The sequence below is a fragment of the Bidens hawaiensis genome, unplaced genomic scaffold (genome assembly GCF_021521415.1).
Source record: "Bidens hawaiensis isolate Kalapana, Puna unplaced genomic scaffold, B.hawaiensis_p1.1 tig00014895_1, whole genome shotgun sequence".
In the NCBI taxonomy this organism is placed as follows: Eukaryota; Viridiplantae; Streptophyta; class Magnoliopsida; order Asterales; family Asteraceae; genus Bidens; species Bidens hawaiensis.
This window is the reverse complement of record NW_027492316.1, coordinates 450,966-470,652: the sequence shown is the minus strand read 5'-3', so window position 1 is coordinate 470,652 and position 19,687 is coordinate 450,966. Positions and strand designations below refer to the sequence as shown.

Below are 19,687 nucleotides of genomic sequence, written 5' to 3'. Positions count from 1 at the left end.
GTGATACATCATGCCACCGGCTGACACGTGACAACACGTGTCACACCTGTCAGACCACGTCATCGCGACACGCGATGACGTTGGTTCTTTGGCAATAATGTATTGCCATGTTACCATTTCTTGGGTTCTGGAATAAGCCATTCGCGATACGTGATGAGCTTTTCTTCTGACCCATCGCGTATCGCTATGGGTCAAGAAGATTGATATTTTACTTTTTGATCCTTGGACATTTGTAACTTGGCATTTTTTATCCGAAACTTTCACGATGTTACATTTGATGCCCCAGCGTAGAGGATGATCTTACAACTAGGGGTGTCCAAAATACCCGAACCCGATTAACCCAACCCGACTTGAACCCGAATAAGCAAATTCGGATCGGATTAATAGGGTTAAAAATTATTAATCAGGTTATTCGGGTTAACCCGAATAACCCGAATTGTTAATAGGGTCGGGTTTCGGGTTCATTTTTGGAAAAATGTTGGATTTCGGGTTAACCCGAATAACCTGATTAGTGATGATACTTAACTTTAAATACAACGATTAAAAGGGGAAATAAACACTCTAAAGGCAATATGTAAGCTTTATAGAGGAGTTAATTATTATGTTTGTTCATGAACCGTTTGACGGAAAATTCATTTATGTTGCGTTCATTTAATTAAACGAACGAAGATGAACACATGTTTCACTCATTCATCTATGTTCGTGAACGTTCGTTTATGATAATTTATTTAAGTTTGTTTACGTTCGTTTACATATTAATAGAAAATTATTAAATATTATTCGCATTTAGAAATGATATCACCCTAATATGTTTTACATTTGTTTGTTTGTGTTTCTTTAAATACGTTCATTTATGTTCGTTTATGTATGTTTGTGTTCGTTAATGTATGTACATATATGTTCTTTCATGTTCGTTTATCTTTGTTTAATTATGTTCGTGAACTTTTCGTTTAGATTTTAAATGAATGAACATAAACGAACACGAACATGTTTAGTTTTTAACTAACGAACATGAACACAAATATATGTTCGATTAAGTGTATGTGTTCGTTAAACGTTAAATGAAAAAAACACAGACATGCCTTTGTTCATGTCCGTTCGTTTCATTTACCAGCCTATAAATGTAATTATAAGATAATTACTTGTAAAAGAAATTAAAAATTTAGTGGAATGAAAAATTTTGCAACCTACAAGTTACAAACACAAAAAATAACTTAAAATTATAAGGGTACATGGTTAACCCGATTAACCTGGCCCGACTAACCCGAACCTTAATAGGGTCGGGTTGCATGGTAGATATTTTAAAAAAAAAACCCGACTAACCCGACCCGATTAACCCGAAACACAATCAGGTTGACCCTATGAACACCCTTACAACATTGAACAAAAATGTAATTTCCTCTTATGGCAACAAAGTTGAGTAATAGAGTCAAGATTACGCAAATTAATCAATCGATATCAGATCCTTTGATCTGTTATTATTATTATTATCATCATAAACCAGTAGTACTGGTAGATCCACCAACCCAAAAACCCTCATTTCATTTCCGATATCAACAAAAGAGTATTAACCGGCGAATGGGTTGTTCTTTTTCTGGACTGAACGCCCTATACGACGCCGTAAACGGTGGGGCCGATGTCTGGATCAACAACAACCGCTTCAAGATCCTCCGGCAGCTCGGTGAGGGTGGCTTTGCCTACGTCTTCCTCGTTAAAGAGATCGTCACCGACTCCTCCGGAATATCCTCCAAATTCAAACACCCATCTCACATCGCCGGTATGAATTATTATTATTTATATTCTGTCTCTTTATAGTTATTCGTTATTTTCAACTTTGGTGTTGATTGAAATTAAAATCTATCTGGCTTTTGTGTATTTCGGGTTCGGTTATTTGGGTTTTTTTTGTGTATGGTAATGTGTCCTATAACCAAACTGTGATGTGATGTGATGTGATGTGCAGAGGATGGAACTTATGCTATGAAGAAGGTTTTGATTCAGAATAATGAACAGCTTCAATTGGTGAAAGAGGAGATTCGTGTATCTGCGTTGTTCTGCCACCCGAACCTGCTCCCGTTGCTTGATCATGCCATTATTCCAGTAAAGGTGACCTGGTTATTTCTCTTAGGGTTCTGTGATCATATGAAAATTTGTTTTTTTTTTTCGATTTTAATTACATGCAATACTGAATCCGAATTAAAAAGTTGGGTTTTATGAAAACATAAATAAAGGCAAGCCGTTGGTTGTTTAGGTTCGTTTATTTTGGTTTTTATGGTTTTGGCTTGTAAGACTATTCATTTAACTATTTTGATTTTTATAAAAAAATAGCACATTACACATATTTTGCAGAAACACTATTATTATAGTAATTTAAAATATTTGAATAAAGTGAATTACAATAGTAATTTTCATATTTGAATAAAGTGATTTAGGAGGTTGTGTGTTTGAGAGCTAGTTAACTTAGTTCGATCTGACCCATTCCTCTTTTAGCTATTTTTTTACTTGGCTATTTTGAGATTAATAATTATTTTTTAATAGTTTAGTTAGACAGATATATAATTCTTGTTCAATATATGCATGGAGATTATGGTTAGATTTAAGAACTTAAATTATGAAATTAACATTTTGTTCAATAAAGATGCATTGAAGGAACATTACCAGTGATTTTTCTTGCATGCATAAAATTAATATACCCTGTGACGAAGTTAGTTTAATTTTGGCTTTAATTTACGCCTTCGCTTTGTTAAGATTAATTATTTTGTTGGACAGCAACAAACATGGACACATGAAGCATACCTTTTATTTCCTGTGCATCTGGATGGAACATTATTAGACAATTCAAATACAATGAAATCTAAAAAAGAATTCTTTTCTACATCCCATGTTCTTCAAATTTTCAGACAGGTAACTAATTGATCATCATTTGTAGAGGTGGCAATCGTAACCCTTTCTTCAAAATATTACACTTTTTCATCCTTAATGTTATAGTTTCTAGTAAAGTTTCTTTAGGTTGTACATATAGTTTTGTATATTATACAAAAGGTTCTTTATATATTAAATTGAGTATATATTTTCATTATCTTAATTTTGGATTCCTAAGGATTAATATTATAGTAAGTATTATCAAGAATTTATTTTATAAATACTTTGCGCAGCTATGTGCTGGGCTTCAGCATTTGCATAGCCTTGATCCGCCATACGCACATAATGATGTGAAACCGGGAAATGTGCTTTTAACACATCGTAAAGGACAACCGCCTCTAGCAATATTGATGGATTTTGGAAGTGCTCGCTCCGCTAGAAGACAAATTCGCTCTCGCTCAGAGGCGCTGCAATTACAGGTGATTGGTTATATATTACTTTTGATGTATTTAAATTTTTATTAACTTTCAATTTATTTAAACTTTTTAATAACTTTTGGTTTATTGGTCAGGAATGGGCTTCTGAGCATGTTTCAGCACCCTTCAGAGCTCCTGAATTGTGGGATTGCCCGAGCCAAACAGACATTGATGAAAGAACTGATGTATGGTCACTCGGGTGCACTTTGTTTGCCATAATGTAAGAACTCTTGCAATAATTCAACAATTAGTTAATGATTAGAATCCATTGATACCCTGATTTAGCTAACGTTGGCGAAAATGTATTATAACAAGCAATATACTTTCGTTGTTTTTGCGAAAGACCTTAACGTAAGTTTGGTATATTTAAGCTTGTAAAAGATACATGAAGAGTCACTAAACTAACTTAGTATAGTAAGTTAGTAACGTCTTTAAGCTCGCTTAAAATGCATGCCCTTGTTAATTGTTTTTTTAAATAACCCGTTTCACCCAATAGTAGCCAAGTTTTTTAAGTGTTCAACTTAAGTCACTCAAAGTTGTTGGTTTGTTTGTTTGTTTTTTTTGGTCTCTCTAAAATCACTTAAACTTTCATTCAAGCGTTTCAGTGAATTATAATTTTTTTATTTTGTAAATGTTTGAATCTCTTAAAGTTAAGTCAGGCAAAATGAAACATACATGAATGTTGGTGCTGATACATCATAGGTTTTTTTCCAATTAAATTGAAGTAGGAAATTGTTAAATGTAGCGGATTTTAATGTACAAGTTGGACAATTTTAATATACCAAAATTAAGTTGAGTGACTTTTTTGTAAAAAAATTAAAAGACTGTATTGGGTTTTTATAATATTAACCTTATAGTTTTATAATATATAACAGGTACGGGGCATCTCCATTTGAGTATGCTCTAGGGGAATCAGGGGGAAGCTTGCAGCTGGCGGTTATAAACGGACAGATAAAGTGGCCAGCGGGCCCAACACAGCCTTATCCAGAAGCCTTACATCAGTTTGTATCATGGATGCTTCAACCTCAAGCAACTGTTAGACCGCATATTGATGACATCATCATTCATGTCGATAAGCTGATTGCAAAGTTCTCTGTTTAAGTGACTTGGTAGATGACAGTTTATATATACTTGTTTAGTTGGTCTCTCTTTTACCATTCAGATGGCATTGCTATAGTTTTAAGTTTGTAATTGTTATGGACATAAACAATATGAGGTTTTTATGTTTTCTTCAATGATAAACCAATGCTTTCATAACATTAACATGACGGACAACAAAGCCCGATGCTTTACCGGTCAGACTGAATTTGAGAAACGGATGACCTTCTGAATAATTTGATAAAATATTTAAAATGTTGGTGTAGATCATATGCAATTTTATATATGTTTTGTTTTATATTTGTAGTTTTAATAAAATATAAACACCTTAAGAAATAATAATACACAAAGTCTGAGTTAGCAAATAAACCCATAAATGGTAGGTAAAGAAGAAAAGCAAAAAATCAATGGGCATAACTTGATCTTGGTACAATTAACCTAATTAAGATCTAAATAAATGTGCTAGTTTAAAATCCCAATTCCAGACATAGATCCGGCCCAACATGGATGTATTATCACAAACCCAATTTGATTGACTAAGCTCGAGGCCCATTTGTAACTCATTAAGTATAGCAAAATTACATATATCCCCTCTGAACTTATAAATTACATAAATAATTCCCCAACGCACAACATTTTAAGGTATAGTGTATTATCTAGCTCATAAAGCATGATTTTGGGCAATATGCAGTTTTGCAAGTTGAGTCTCGCATAATGTATAGCATGTTTTTAGTTATTAGCCAGGAACTTTACCGTCGTAAGTTGGCTGTTTTAGGTTGTGTATTTAGTTGCATTATGTGGATGGTGACATGGCATATTCGGATCATTTGATGTAGACATTGGGCCTCCCAAGTTTAGTTAAAACTTATTTAAAAGCCTACTAAAATTTTTAGTTGTAATATGTTTATTTTTTTTTAGGTGAAATTAGTAAAAAAAACATAGATATTACATCAACATAGCAGGTAAGCGGGCAACAAGCTGCGCCGCTAGGTGTAAATTATATGATAGTGAAAACCCTGATTATGGGGTGTCATGAAAACAAATTTTGGTTCATGCAACTATTTTGAATCAATTTTTTTTATGAACAACTTTATTTTTCTGCACTCCAACCATAACCTTGACCACCTGTAGAAAATTTAGGTTTTCTCTCTCATCTTGCTACCCAACAAACCATTATTGAACATTTTACCCACGTATTGCAATTAAAAAGAACACAAAAAGACTCTTATACTCTTAAGGGAATCCGTTGACACAGTCCAAACCTTAAAATTATCAAGCAAGGAGAAGATCAAGAGCTTTAAAAGATACAGATAAATGTACCACATGTAGTACACCACTTGTCATCTTCATGTATTGGCGATCTCTTCCCAACTTAGCATAAGTGTGACGCACATGCTATCTCTACCTTGAAAGTGAGAAGTTGTAGAATCGAGTGACACACAAAATTGCAAATCTGTTCTCATCGAATTGATGAGCGGAAATGGTCAAATTTTATATGCAAATGATCAAACCAAAGATGCAAATCAACTATTTGTTGCGTTGATAGAGAGTGATCAAAGTTATAAATCCTAATACATTGCAATTCTGTTTGTAGCCCGATCTAATACAACTAATAATAATAAGCCCCAAGTCTTCACCAACAACAACTCATCTCATCCGCCAAAACTAGTAGAGATCACCGATATACTAAGAGTTTCACTAGTTCAAAGGTAGTGATCAACTTGTACAAACGTTTTGCTAATCCAAAGTAGTGATCAATTTCTTCGTTTCGCTAATCTCAAGAGGTAGTGATCACCTATCTCTGAAATCACCAACACCAATGGTGAGCCCCCTCAAAAACTAGTCACTAAAATAAGACTAGTGACAATCTCACAATAATACAAGAATGAAAGATTTTTGTTGTAGTATTAACTCTTCTCTGTTGCTCTTCTTTAATCTTGATATTCTCTTCTTCGAATGATGTGGGATATAAGAAGGTATATTATTTAGATATGTACGTCTATTAGTTAGATTAAAAGAGGTAATTAAGGTCACACTTATCATTTAAAGCCATCTAAATAGGTTGAGCCGACCCCTGCTATTAAGTTCCATCTAGATTCTATACACACATTTGAAATTCGAAAACCATTTAAAAACATTTATTCATATACCAATTTTGTACTAAAAACTTATGGTGACATCATGGTTTTTATAAAGGATGATAAAACTCTTTTTCTTGTTATATAGCTTATTACTAGTTTTGGTAAAACATTATTGAAGCAATCTTATGATCAAACTTAGAATGTGAGGAAAAGTATTTTCCAGAAATGTGTAGTAAGCTATGAATTAATGTAAGTATGTGACATGAAGTATACAAGGAAAGCCCTTGATCCTTATCAGAATCTCTGCCAAAAAAATCTCGGGAGGGGGTAACAACTCGAGAATCGTATGCAATGTGAGCTAGGTTAGAGAGAGTGTGAGTGCAATGTGATCGATGTCGAAAGGTCAATAAAAAATACTTATAAAATACCTTTACTAGCTAAGGCAAGTAAGGTGTCGAATCCACAGGGTATCAGTGGAAAGTGCAAGTGGAACTCAAATTCTATTATAAAAATACTTAAAAGTGGACAGACGATGTCAAACGGTTTAGTTGATTAGTTTGTAAACAATTATGTGAAAATAACCAAACTCCAGGGTTCGGGTTTTGCAGCAAGTTAAGGAATTGATAAACTTCTTTGGACGGTTTCTTATAAAATATGTAAACCAAAAGACTTAACCGATTAACCGTGTTGATCGTCAGAACTGAATCCGAACAATTGACAAAGTTAAATGAAAATCTATTTGATAATCGGTTTTACTTGTTGAAACACAAAATCAATAATATGGTTAACGATAAACGGGTCAATAACGAAAGAACTTAATCCTAATTGTTAATGACCACAAATCAATTAACTGACAAAATATTAAGTAATCAATTAATTAAAACCGTTTATGCACAAAAGCAAACAGAAAGAATTGATTAACCGAAGAATTAATCAATTACAAATCCAAAGTTAAAGTATAGAATAAACAAACCTAACAAGCAACTCAACCCTACACCCGGAGATGGTTATGAAGCCTTTAGCCTTGCATCTTGATCTTCATGCTCTTGATTATGATGTTGGAGAAGGTGTTCATGGATCAATCTTGTGATTAAGATGTGTTATGGTGGTGTAAGATGGCCTCCAAGAAGTCCCAAAACTTAATAATATTGAATCCTCTCGACCTTAGGGTTTTATGTCTTTATATATGGATGAAAAATACCAAAAACCTAGTTTCCGTCAGACCAGACCGTAAGCTACGGTCTGTGAACTCTGCCTTACGGTCCTGCCAGACTAAATATTGTTTTCTTCATAGAATCTTCATTTCAACTCCATTTTCCTCCCCGTTTGCGGCCACGTCTTTGTATTTTAATTCTCCATAAAAATTTCATGTGATTCCCCGACCATATCTGAGAAGATACTTATCATGAACCTTTGAAAGGTGGTCGGGGCATTACACAAACCAAAAGGCATTCGCCTAAATGCGAAAGTACCGTATGGACATGTGAACGTGGTCTTATGTTGGTCATCGGGGTGGATAGCAATTTGATTGTACCCCGAGTAGCCATCTAAAAAGCAATAAAATTTCTCATCTGATAATTTTTCGAAGATTTGGTCAATGAACGGTAGAGGGAAATGGTTTTTAGATGTTGCAGTGTTTAATTTCCGGTAGTCAACACAAATCCGCCACCCGGTCACCGGTCGGGTAACAATTTCTTCACTTTTTTCATTACAGGTTATCTAAATGCCCGCCTTCTTTGGAACCGTTTGCGTTGGACTTACCCAAGTACTGTTCGAGATAGGGAAAATGATTCCCGCATCCAACCACTTCAGGACTTCTTTCTTCACAATTTCCCGCATGCTCGGATTTAACCGTCTTTGTGCATCATGTGCGAGTTTCACCTCGGGATTCGTGATAATCTTATGCATCATGATAGACGGACTAATTCCCTTCAAATCCGAAATCGTCCACCTAATTGCTGCTTTATACTCTTTAAATACTTCCATCAAAGCCTTTTCTTGAGATTCTTTTAAGTTCGAAGCTATGATGGCGGGTAAAGTATTGTTGTCTCCCAAAAACACGTATTTGAGATGTTTTGGGATTTCTTCAGCTCAACTGCCAGTGGACACTCAAGTGATGGTCTCAATTTAGAGTCGATAGTGTCCGGTAATTTCTCCACCTGTTGAGACTATGGCGGCTTTCCGATGCCTGCAGCATAAATTTCCACCTCCTTTTCTTCCTTCTCCAACTGATGTGAATGCTCAACTGCAGTCCTGCAACAAATAACACACTCCTCCGTGGCATCTTCCTCATTTGCATGAGGATTCAACCCGTCAATGATGTCAGCTGCGAAGCATTCATCACTCACCAGAGGGTTAGATATGTTTGAAAAAACATTCAACATAAGATTTTTTATTCCCAAAATCCATGTCAACTACTCCAGTTCTACAGTTTATTAAAGCATTAGCGGTTGCCAAAAAGGGCCTACCGAGAATCACATTCGGTTGCTGTTTTAGGTCAACTGTAACATAATCTAGAAACAGAAAGTCCACCGGGTAATAAAAATCCTCGATCATAACAATCACATCAGTAACAATTCCCCTAGGAAGCTTAAGTGTCAAATCAGCTAACACCACGGTGGTGTCGGCTTTTCGAAGTGGGCCAAAGTCATATTGGTCATATAAGCTTCCCAGGAGAATACTCACCCCTGCTCCAAGATCTAATAACACCCTTGTCATGTTAAAATCGCCCACTTGAATGAGTATTATTGGCGTTCCCGGATCTTGCAACTTGGGTGGGAGGATTCCCGTCAAAACCGAACTCACATTAGCCCTTAAATATACCTGTTTGGGCATCTTGTGAGTTCGCTTTTGAGTACACAAGTCCTTCAAGTACTTAGCATATGCGGGGACTTGTTTAATAGCATCAATGAGGGGTAAATTAATTTTTACTTGTTTAAAGACTTCCCACATTTCCTCGTGATGTGGACCCCTTTTTTTGGTGATGATGTTGCGGGCTTCACCAATGCCTGAGGGAACGGGACTTTACCCGTGGGCCCCGTCTCCTTGGTGGTTGGTGTTTCTTTTTCTTTTACCGATTTGTTTAAGTTTTTATTAATTAACGTTTTTGGTTTATTTATTTGGATAATCTCCACCTCATCATCACTATTCCCAGTTTCTCCCAAGTCCTTCACCAGTCCTTCTTCGAAGGATGACGATGGATTTACCCCGTTATCATAAACCTTACCATTTCTAAGAGTACTTACCTGGTTAATGTGGGTGTTCTTTCCACTTGAAGAGTTGTTGTTCTGATGGCTAGGATTCTTCAAAGTGTCACTCGGTAACTTGGATGGATTTCTCTTTAAGATCGCCATTTCTTTGGCCAGTTGACTCACTTGTTTATCTCTCGCAGCATTTGCCTTCTCTAGAAGCTCCAACCTCTGATTTAATGCCTTATTCTGAGTCTCTTGTTCTGCCTTCATCTGTTTCAATAACTCCATCACATCCTTAAGTGACTCCTCTTTGTTCCCCGAAGAATTTCCTTGCCTCTGCTGATAACTCTTTTGATAACCCTTATTGTAACCTTCAGAATCTCTTTGATTGTACCCACTCTGTCCGCTTCCCGAACTGTCACCGTACTGTCTCAGGTTTGACTGATAACCTGTCTTCTGAGAACTGCCCTGAAAATTCAGGTTCTGTTGTGTGTTCGGGTTTCCATTGCTGAAGTTCGGATGAAAGCTGAGGCCCGGATGGTAGGTATTCGAATTCATGTTATTGTATCTCCTTTCATCCCGCACATAATTGACCTCTTCTTCCTCTGTTTCTTCCTCTTGTGCAACCCCACAACTCGCAATCTCGTGTCCTAACTCACCACACTCGTGTCCTAACTCACCACAACCTTCACATACCGGATATGTTTTTCCCGAATTTCCCACTCCTTGTACACCTGCAACCAACAATTTATCCATCTTCTTTTCCAATCTATCCATTCTATCATCTGACCCTGACTTTCAACTACTTTTATCACCGCCCTTTTTGACATCCTGTTCGACTGTGCTTGTCTCTTTGAATTACTCGCATGTCTCTCCAAATGCCCCCAATCCTCGTTTTCGTCATTTGCAAGAAAAGATCCATTTGTGGTGGCTTGGAGGTCACGGACATCATCATTTGAGAGACTATCATGGAATGCCTTTATCAATTCCCATAAGGCAATCCCATGATGTGGACAAGTCCTCAACAATCGTTTAAACCTTTGGAATGATTCATAGAAAGTTTCACAGGTGATTTGCTTAAAGTTTCGAATGTTTTTGCGGGCCTCTGTGGTTCTATGGGGAGTATAATACGTCTAAAAACTGTTGTGCCAAGTCTCTCCAAGTGAAAATACTAGCTGATGGCAACGATAAAAACCACTGCTTTGCCGCATCTTTCAAACTAAACTGGAAGACTACCATCTTCACCACTTCCGCAGTAAAACCTTGACTCGTGATGAGTGCACATATCGAGTTGAAATCACTCAAGTGTAGGTATGGTTTTTCTGTAGCCTTTCCATGAAATGTAGGTAACCCCGTCAAACTATTCTGCCTTACCGAAAAAGTTCTTCCACGTCTGACTGGAATGATGATTGGTAGAGGATTCGTAGCCACTTGTGGAATGATGTGGCTTTGAACACCTCTGACTGGCGGTGGAACAAATGCCCTTGGAACTCTATCATCAAAATCATAGTACGGCTGTTCATGGTTTGGTTGCCGTCTTGGAGCTCGATCTCTCTGATTTTCTGGATGATGCTGTCCAATCTCTTGGTCATCACAGAGATCTTGTTGCTGATATCGACCCTCCTGTTCATCTCTAAACTCTTCCTCACCCTCCGAATCGAAACCAAGGTCGTCCCCTATTTGCCAATTTTCCACTCGTGCACGAGCATTATTAACCTCGGGTCTTTCCTCTCTCAAATCATCGTGTCTTTGACGGTTTACTGGGGCGGATTTGATTGAAAAGTTGTCATCCACGTTAAACTGCCGCCTGGGGTTACGGTTAACATCTCTTTGGTTGAACAGATTGCGGTTCTATCACGGTTAACGTTTTGGTTTCGTGGGATTGGTTGTTCTTGGTTATGTGGTTGGTAAACATTTGGGTCTCTTCGGTTTCGGTTACTCATGGTCTCTTCTTTTGGTGTTATGATTTCGGGTATTTGGTTTAGTATGGGTTTCTGAGCTGCTCGGTTTCGTCTTGCTGTTTTCTTGATTTCGAGATCAAGTTGGAGCGGCTCTTTCTCACGGGAATATCTTTTCTGCATCAACTTATGATGTTACCAGCACATACACAAACACTAACACCCCGCGTAAAATCAACGAAGAAAAATTAAAAAAAAAAACTAAAAACTAATCTAAACTAGCACTTGGCGTGTTGATTCCCCGGCAACGGCGCCATTTTGATCGATGTCGAAAGGTTAATCAAAAATACTTAAAAAATAACTTTTCTAGCTAGGGCAAGTAAGGTGTCGAATCCACATGGATTCAGTGAAAAGTGCAAGTGGAATTCAATTTCTGTTATAAAAATACTTAAAAGTGGACAGGCGATGTCAAACGGTTTAGTTGATTAGTTTGTAAACAATTATGTGAAAATAACCAAACTCCAGGGTTCGACTTTTGCAGCAAGTTAAGGAATTGATAAACTTCTTTGGACGGTTTCTTTTAAAATATGTAAACCAAAAGACTTAACGATTGACCGTGTTGATCGTCAGAACTGAATCCGAACACTTGACACGGCTAAATGAAAATCAATTTGATAATCGGTTTTACTTGTTGAAACACAAAATCAATAATATGGTTAATGATAAACGGGTCAATGATGAAAGAACTTAATCCTAATTGTTGATGACCACAACTCAATTAACTGACAAAATATTAAGTTATCAATTAATTAAAACTGTTTAAGCACAAAAGCAAACACAACGAATTGATTAACCAAATGCTTAATCAATTACAAATCCAAAGTTAAACTATAGAATAACAAAACCTAACAAGCAACTCAACCCTACACCCGGAGATGGTTATGAAGCCTTTAGCCCTGCATCTTTATCTTCATGCTCTTGATTATGATGTTGGAGAAGGTGTTCATGGATCAATCTTGTGATTAAGATGTGTTATGGTGGTGTAAGATGGCCTCCAAGAAGTCCCAAAACTGAATAATATTGAATCCTCTCGACCTTAGGGTTTTATGTCTTTATATATGGAAGAAAAATACCAAAAACCTATTTTCCGTCATACCAGACCGTAAGCTACGGTCTTTGAACTCTGCCTTACGGTCCTGCCAGACTAAATATTGTTTTCTTCATAGAATCTTCATTTCAACTCTGTTTTCCTCCCCGTTTGTGGCCACGTCTTCGTATTTCAATTCTCTATCATCTCATAGATTATTACTTTTATTTCCAATCCCTCATGAATGCTCCAAATTATCTTATTTAAGCTCCATTAAGCTCCACACACCTGTTACCACAAACGAACTCAAAGTAACCGTGTTCACAATATATAACTAATCAAAACACACAAATTTACACACTTAATACACATATTTTTACCCACACATCACATCCCCACACTTATATTTGCTTGCCCTAAGGCAAACTCTCATGCAACACATACACCTCGATCGATGGTTCATCAATTATCAGTATTAATTCTAGTGTGGTATAAGGTCATACCCAATTCCCAAGAACTGACAATGTCAAGGTTGATAACCCACCAAATAATTTAATGATACATTTTAAATCTTTGAGACCGCCCAAACGAGTGTACTTTGTTTCCGGTTAAGGCACACATGGTCATACCCCTCATAATATAATACCTCTCCTCTCGGTTTAATATCTGGACCAGCAAAAGATGTGCTAGTATCTCTCTACCCTCTATACCAAGTATGACCACAAAGTAATAAGCTTGGAAGCAAGTCATATGTCCACCCATATAGTGCTTTGATACAAATGCAAATCAAGAGGGCTTAAAACGGGTTGTAACGGGGCTATGTGTAAGGGTATGGAAGGGAATTTTTAAAGTAGCTCAAACGATCCGATCTGGCTTTTTACAAAGCAAAATAACACTGATATAAACAACTGACCAATTTATTCCAATGACTAAACAACTAACAAACTCACTAACTTTCATTTACAACCAATACTGACTAGATCATTGACTCTTTTTGAGCTTTTCTTTAACTTTTCATTTTTTTTCAAACTCGTACTACTTGAACTTTGTAACTTTAGCACAATTTTTTTTGAAGCATAATAAACATAATGCTTGATACATCATATCGATACATACTAAAACAATTACAAAGAAACCTATTAAGCCGGATCGTCTTGTAATATCACACCGGAGTTGATTGAACGAAAGAATAGGTCAAAAAAAATGTTTTCTAAGGGAACCATCCCCCCGCCCCCTCTCATTATCCACGCTCATATATATAACGTATGAGGCCCAACCCCCAATACTCACACTCGCACTCATCCAGACGAGGCTTAACCTAATTGTCTCTATCACTTTTGCATTCATGCCAAACTAAGATTTCGAAATGCATGAGATAACCAAGTTCTAGATATTATGGGCATACTGGTTACTCTCTATAATGGCACTAAAATGACATGTGTATATACTATATATTATATGTGTATTATATATAAGGAAAATCTTACACACGTACCGGAGGAATTAGGCTGCCGACATGAAATATGTGTACCTGTCCCCATGACTCATTATCCCATCTAAATGGTTCATTTTAATTTTCTATTTTTGAAAAACATTTGCATAGGAAGACTTTAGAGAAGCTTAAAAATTGACTATGACCAAAGACCTCTACTTGGCATTAATACTAGCAATTAACAAGTTACAATTCCGACTTTTGCGCACAATCAAGCTACTCTTAAGGCTAAAAATTTTAATTTCTCCATCCCCACACTTGAGATTTACATTGCCCTCAATGTAACTAAGATTTTCAAAAACAGATGCAAACACGGGATATTCATACCAATTGCAATTCAAGGGACAACCAATTACATATCTCCGAATTTAAATAAAGTTGCACACCATAATATAAACACATAAAGTTTTAAGCAAACATAAACATAAACACCACCCACACTACCAAAAAGTTCATCACGCCACCCAACCACCCATAAACACAATTATTAAATAGACAACAAAAAATAACAGATAAGGGGAGACACATGGACCTGATCAGCGGATCAACGAGTGCTCATTAATACGGTGGCTGCGGGTCACCAAAGATAGACCTCATAGTGTCCATGACACCAGAGAAGTTAAACGCGTCTGATGAACTCCCCGCACCAGCATCCCGAGCTGTGTCTGCATGCGGATCCACCCACCTTGAATGGTGAATCTGAGGTGGTGGATAGTGTGTACTCTCGTCGAACTGCCCCAAAGAGGAGTAGTCAATCATCGGTGGATTATCCACCACCGGTTCACCCCGATGCCACACTGTATGTGCCCGACTCTGGCGATTATCCTCATATCGATCATTGATTTCTTGCTGCCGGTTATACGCGTGGGTTTGATTCCATAACTCCATTCGGTCATACAATCTTCGGGTCTATCTCCGCTACATCTATGCGTTCCGATTCTGTTGGTCAAATATGTATTGAAACTCACTACCCCAACTACCATAGACCGGTGGCCTCGAACCTTGTAACCAGTCAACCGTTCCTGCATCATCTTGCACCATCTCGTGTGGAAGTTGAGTCGGGGCTTTTTGTGGCTGCCCCGATGAACTCCCCCTGATCACTTCTCACTGCCTGTCGTGGAGCCTGATGACCCCGACTATCCAAAAAAACACATACTCTTCTTCAATCACATCCTCACCATGCCCACTCTTTAATGCCTTCAACTGCACTTGTGTATCAAAATTTTGGATATAAACATATCCTCTTTCCTCATGATAAAGCAAACCCTCTTTCTGAAACTGCTCTTTATCAAAAAGACGCAGAGTCTTCTCAACCGTTGGTGTATCTGCTCGAATCGCTCCATTTGCCTTTAATAAAGCTGTAATCAAACGACAGTGTGGGATAATTAACTTTAACTTCGTCTCTCTTGCCCTCCAGATATTTATCAAACCAAATACCGGTATGAAATCTTTGGTGTACCCGTCTTTAATGCATGCAACACGGGAATTTCCCATTTTCGGACTTGAGTTTTGTCACCTCGCTTCGGCATTACATTAAAGACCATTACACTCAACAACAATCTTGCTTGCAACTTCAGATTGTTTCGCAGCATCGTATGGGCACGTCCCGGTTTACAGAGATCCAATTTCATTCTCTCATACAAAGGATTTTTATCCGGGTTTACATACAACTCGTCTTCTGAGGGATACACATATTCTCCTGATGGTTTAGAATCAAATGGTGATATCCTCCGCAAAGCGTCCAACGACATAACTACCTCCTTATTATTTGTCTTCCTAATCAACCTCATTGTCTTGTACAGATTACTCCCCCAATCAACTGTCAACGATGCGACCCACTCTTGAATAGAATCCATGTAAATTTTCTTATCTTCTTCATCGTAACACTTCAACGCTACCTCCCAACCTAAGTTTTCAAACATGGTTATAATACCAAACGGGCTCAAAAGAGAACTCGAAACCCGCCTCTCATATAAAGCCATCGATTTTGTTTTTCAACTTTCCTATCTTATCATTAAATAATTCCGCTTGCCAATATGGATCCATTCCCGATACGGGCCCCCTCCCCAAATTGGCTTAAGGGGAGGCACCATTCCTTCATCTTCATATGGTTCCTACATGGGATCCTCCTCGTCGTTAAAATCCCTCAAAATTAATCTTCTTTTGGGCAAAGCGGGGGATCGGCCGACGATGAGGCATCCTTCCCTTAATTCCTTGGCGGGTTTTTCCTAGTATCACTGGTCATTCCCATACTACACAATCACAATCAAGCAAACAATGCAAGTTAAATAACATGACAAACCTTCCAAATATCTCCACACTTGTTGTTGGTTATGGGTGTATGACTCGTTGATTCAATGTTTATAAAACCACTTCAAACTCTAACTTGTAAAAGTTGATCTATGTCATTAACCCAACTGTTCCATTAGTTATATAAACATCAATCACTTTATTATCAATTTTTATCTTGCAAAATTTCAACAAGCCATCATAACCAAATCATTATAACCCATAACACCCATAAACTAATCCCTTAACAAATCTAATCTTACAAGTGTGGAGACATTATCACCATAACAATCCCTAACCTCAATCAACATGCATAAAGTAAAACTTGAACGTCATCACAAACCTTAGGCTTCATCAAATTAAAATTAAGTGAAATGCATACCTTTTTAGATGATGAAAGTTGATGTCCTAAGCTTCAATTACAACAAAAAACACTTAAACTTGAAAATCCCCAAACTTTATTTTTGGGGTTCTTCACACCCTCACGAATCCGGCAAAAATTGAGCAACAATTGATGAAAACTGACACCACAGGTGAGTTCCTCTCGAAAAAATAATGAGTATAGAGTCCGGAATCAAGAGATTTGGGTAGGAATTGAGAGAGTTAGGGTTGTGGGTGTTTTATGTGTTCTTGGTAGTAAGGAGAGGAAGAAGAAGACGTAGAAGAAAGAAATAAGAAGAAAGAAGTAGGTTAAATTGGTGGTGGAGGTTAATTGATTTAGTTGTTATATTATTATTATTATTGTTATTATTATTATTATTATTATTATTATTATTTTTCGGAAACCAGAAAAACCCTGACCGTATGCTACGGCGGGGTGACCGTAAGCTACGGTCTGCGGTGCACCGTAAGGCAGTTACTACTAACCGTAAGCTACGGTCCATGGAAATTTTTTTTAGAAAGAAAAACAAAAACGCTTGGGTTGCCTCCCGAGAAGCGCTGAATTTAAAGTCTACAACCCGACGTTACCTGGCCCTTATTGCTCGGTTGAATATGATGGTGCAGTAGCTATAAAGCTCACCACCGACTCATGTATGCTCTTATTCAAGTCTGCATCTTCTGAATATGGTTTCAACCGATGCCCATTCACTAACTACCTTAGATGATCATCGAAATCCTCAATTTCGACCTCGTCAAACTGACCGACACGCTTCACCTGATACGGTCCCATCCACTTACTCTTTTACTTACCCGGGAACAGTTTTTCTCTGGAATTGTATAACCAAACCCGTTGTCCTTTTTCATAAGTCTTCCTCTTAATCTTTGCATCATGCACATGTTTCATCCAGTCTTTATATGCTGACGCGCACTCATACGCCTCATCCTGCAGCTCCTCCGCTCACATATATTCAACTTTCTTTCTTTACCTGCACACTCATAGTCTAGATTAACATTTTTCACGATCCATAAAGCATGATGGGCAAGTTTCACAGGTAAATGACATCCTTTCCCGTAAACCCACCGATAGGGGGTGGTACCGATAGGCGTTTTAAAAGTGGTACGATAAGCCCATAAAGCATTGTTTAATTTTATTGACCAATCTTTTCTATCGGGTCTTACCGTTTTTTGTAAAATTTCTTTAATTTGCCTATTAGATACCTTAACCTGACCACTCGTTTGAGGATGGTATTGTGTGGTTATTCGGTGGTTTACGCCATACTGTTTAAGTAATTTGCCAAAATTAAAGTTTTTAAAATGGGAACCCCCATCACTAATAATAATGCGAGGGACGCCAAATCTCGAGAAAATATTTGATTGGACGAATTTACAAACAACGGCATGGTCATTTGTTTTGGTGGCTATTGCTTCAACCCATTTCGAACCATAATCAACCGCCACCAAAATATAGTAATTCCCGAAGGAATTTGGGAACGGGCCCATAAAATCAATTCCCCAAACATCAAAGATGTCCACAACGAGGATTGGTTGCATGGGCATCTCGTTCCTCCTGGAAATACTACCTAACTGTTGACATCTCACACAATTTTTAGCATATTCTGCTACATCTTTAAATAAACTAGGAAAATAAAAACCACAAGCTAAAATTTTATGACCCGTTTTCTGCCCGCTGAAATGTCCACTGTATGCGAGTGAGTGTTCGTGATACAACACACTTTGAATCTCCTCATCTGGAATGCATCTCCGATAGACTTGATCAGCCCCAATCTTGAACAAATTTGGGTCTTCCCACACGTATTGTTTCACCTTTGAAATGAATTGATATTTCTTTTTCTTGGGCCAGAATTCTGGGATGGTACCTGCAACCAGAAAATTAATGATGTCAGCATACCATGGTAATGTTGAAATAGCAAACAATTGCTCGTCCGGGAATTATTCATTAATAGCTCTAGTATTCTCTTCCTCTTGACCTGTCAGTCTAGATAGATGATCAGCAACCACATTCTCGCTGCCTTTCTTATCACGAATCTCCACGAAAAACTCTTGAATCAACAAAATCCATCTAATTAAGCGCGATTTTGCATCCTTCTTCTCCATCAGATACTTAACAGCGCTGTGATCTGAAAACACAATAACCTTGCTCCCAATATAAGATCTAAACTTATTCAAAGCATATACTACTGCGAGCAACTCCTTTTCTGTAGTTGTGTAGTTTATTTGAGCGTCAGAAAGGGTTTGGCTAGCATAGTATATGGCAACGGGTTTCTTATCCACCCGTTGACCCAAAACAGCCCAAACTGTATAATCACTTGCATCACACATAATTTCAAATGGAAGTGACCAATCAGGTGATAGCAAAATTGAGGCCTCAACTAGTTTGTTTTTAAGAACGTTAAATGCATTTAAACAATCTTCATAAAAAACAAATGGCACATCTTTTAAAAGCAAATTACACAACGATTTTGTGATGACACTAAAATTTTTAATGAACTGTCGGTAAAATCCGGCAGATTAGATATGACATTAACTTTTGCCCGATCAACCTCGACCCCCCTACTCGAGATGACATGTCCCAAAATCGTTCCCTCTTGAACAATGAAATGGCTCTTTTCCCAACTTAAGACCAAATTCGTTTTCACACATCTTTTTAAAACCTTTGTTAATTCGTTTAAACATGACTCAAAAGATGAGCCGAAAATAGAAAAATGTCCATAAAAATTTCAAGTGATTCCCCGACCATATATGAGAAGATACATATCATGCACCTTTGAAAGGTGGTCGGGGCATTACACAAACCAAAAGGCATTCGCCTAAATG

The 19,687-nt window shown here is 37.4% G+C and overlaps 2 protein-coding genes across 2 annotated transcripts; one reads left to right on the top strand and one right to left on the bottom strand.

Annotated features, from left to right (window-relative positions):
* The first annotated feature begins 1,572 nt into the window (after positions 1 to 1,572).
* LOC143547920 (uncharacterized) lies at positions 1,573 to 4,570 on the top strand. Its single transcript, XM_077039219.1, has 6 exons — positions 1,573 to 1,777; positions 1,961 to 2,103; positions 2,767 to 2,901; positions 3,153 to 3,338; positions 3,431 to 3,555; positions 4,211 to 4,570. The coding sequence occupies exons 1-6, from the start codon at positions 1,579 to 1,581 to the stop codon at positions 4,434 to 4,436; spliced, it is 1,014 nt and encodes a 337-aa protein (XP_076895334.1). The 5' UTR covers positions 1,573 to 1,578; the 3' UTR covers positions 4,437 to 4,570.
* Positions 4,571 to 16,416: 11,846 nt separating this feature from the next.
* On the bottom strand, positions 16,417 to 18,967 carry LOC143547925 (uncharacterized). Its single transcript, XM_077039221.1, has 4 exons — positions 18,841 to 18,967; positions 18,452 to 18,729; positions 18,071 to 18,130; positions 16,417 to 16,434 (listed from the first exon to the last, which is right to left on the bottom strand). The coding sequence occupies exons 1-4, from the start codon at positions 18,965 to 18,967 to the stop codon at positions 16,417 to 16,419; spliced, it is 483 nt and encodes a 160-aa protein (XP_076895336.1).
* Positions 18,968 to 19,687: the final 720 nt, after the last annotated feature.

Coding starts and splice junctions, on each gene's coding strand:
- LOC143547925 (XM_077039221.1), bottom strand. CDS start 18,967: ATGGAGAAGAAGGATGCAAAATCGCGCTTAATTAGATGGATTTTGTTG. Junction 18,730..18,840: donor TCATCTATCTAGACTGACAG/GTCAAGAGGAAG, acceptor TTCTGGTTGCAG/GTACCATCCCAGAATTCTGG. Junction 18,131..18,451: donor CAGAATATGCTAAAAATTGT/GTGAGATGTCAA, acceptor TTACTTAAACAG/TATGGCGTAAACCACCGAAT.
- LOC143547920 (XM_077039219.1), top strand. CDS start 1,579: ATGGGTTGTTCTTTTTCTGGACTGAACGCCCTATACGACGCCGTAAAC. Junction 1,778..1,960: donor ACACCCATCTCACATCGCCG/GTATGAATTATT, acceptor TGTGATGTGCAG/AGGATGGAACTTATGCTATG. Junction 2,902..3,152: donor TTCTTCAAATTTTCAGACAG/GTAACTAATTGA, acceptor TACTTTGCGCAG/CTATGTGCTGGGCTTCAGCA.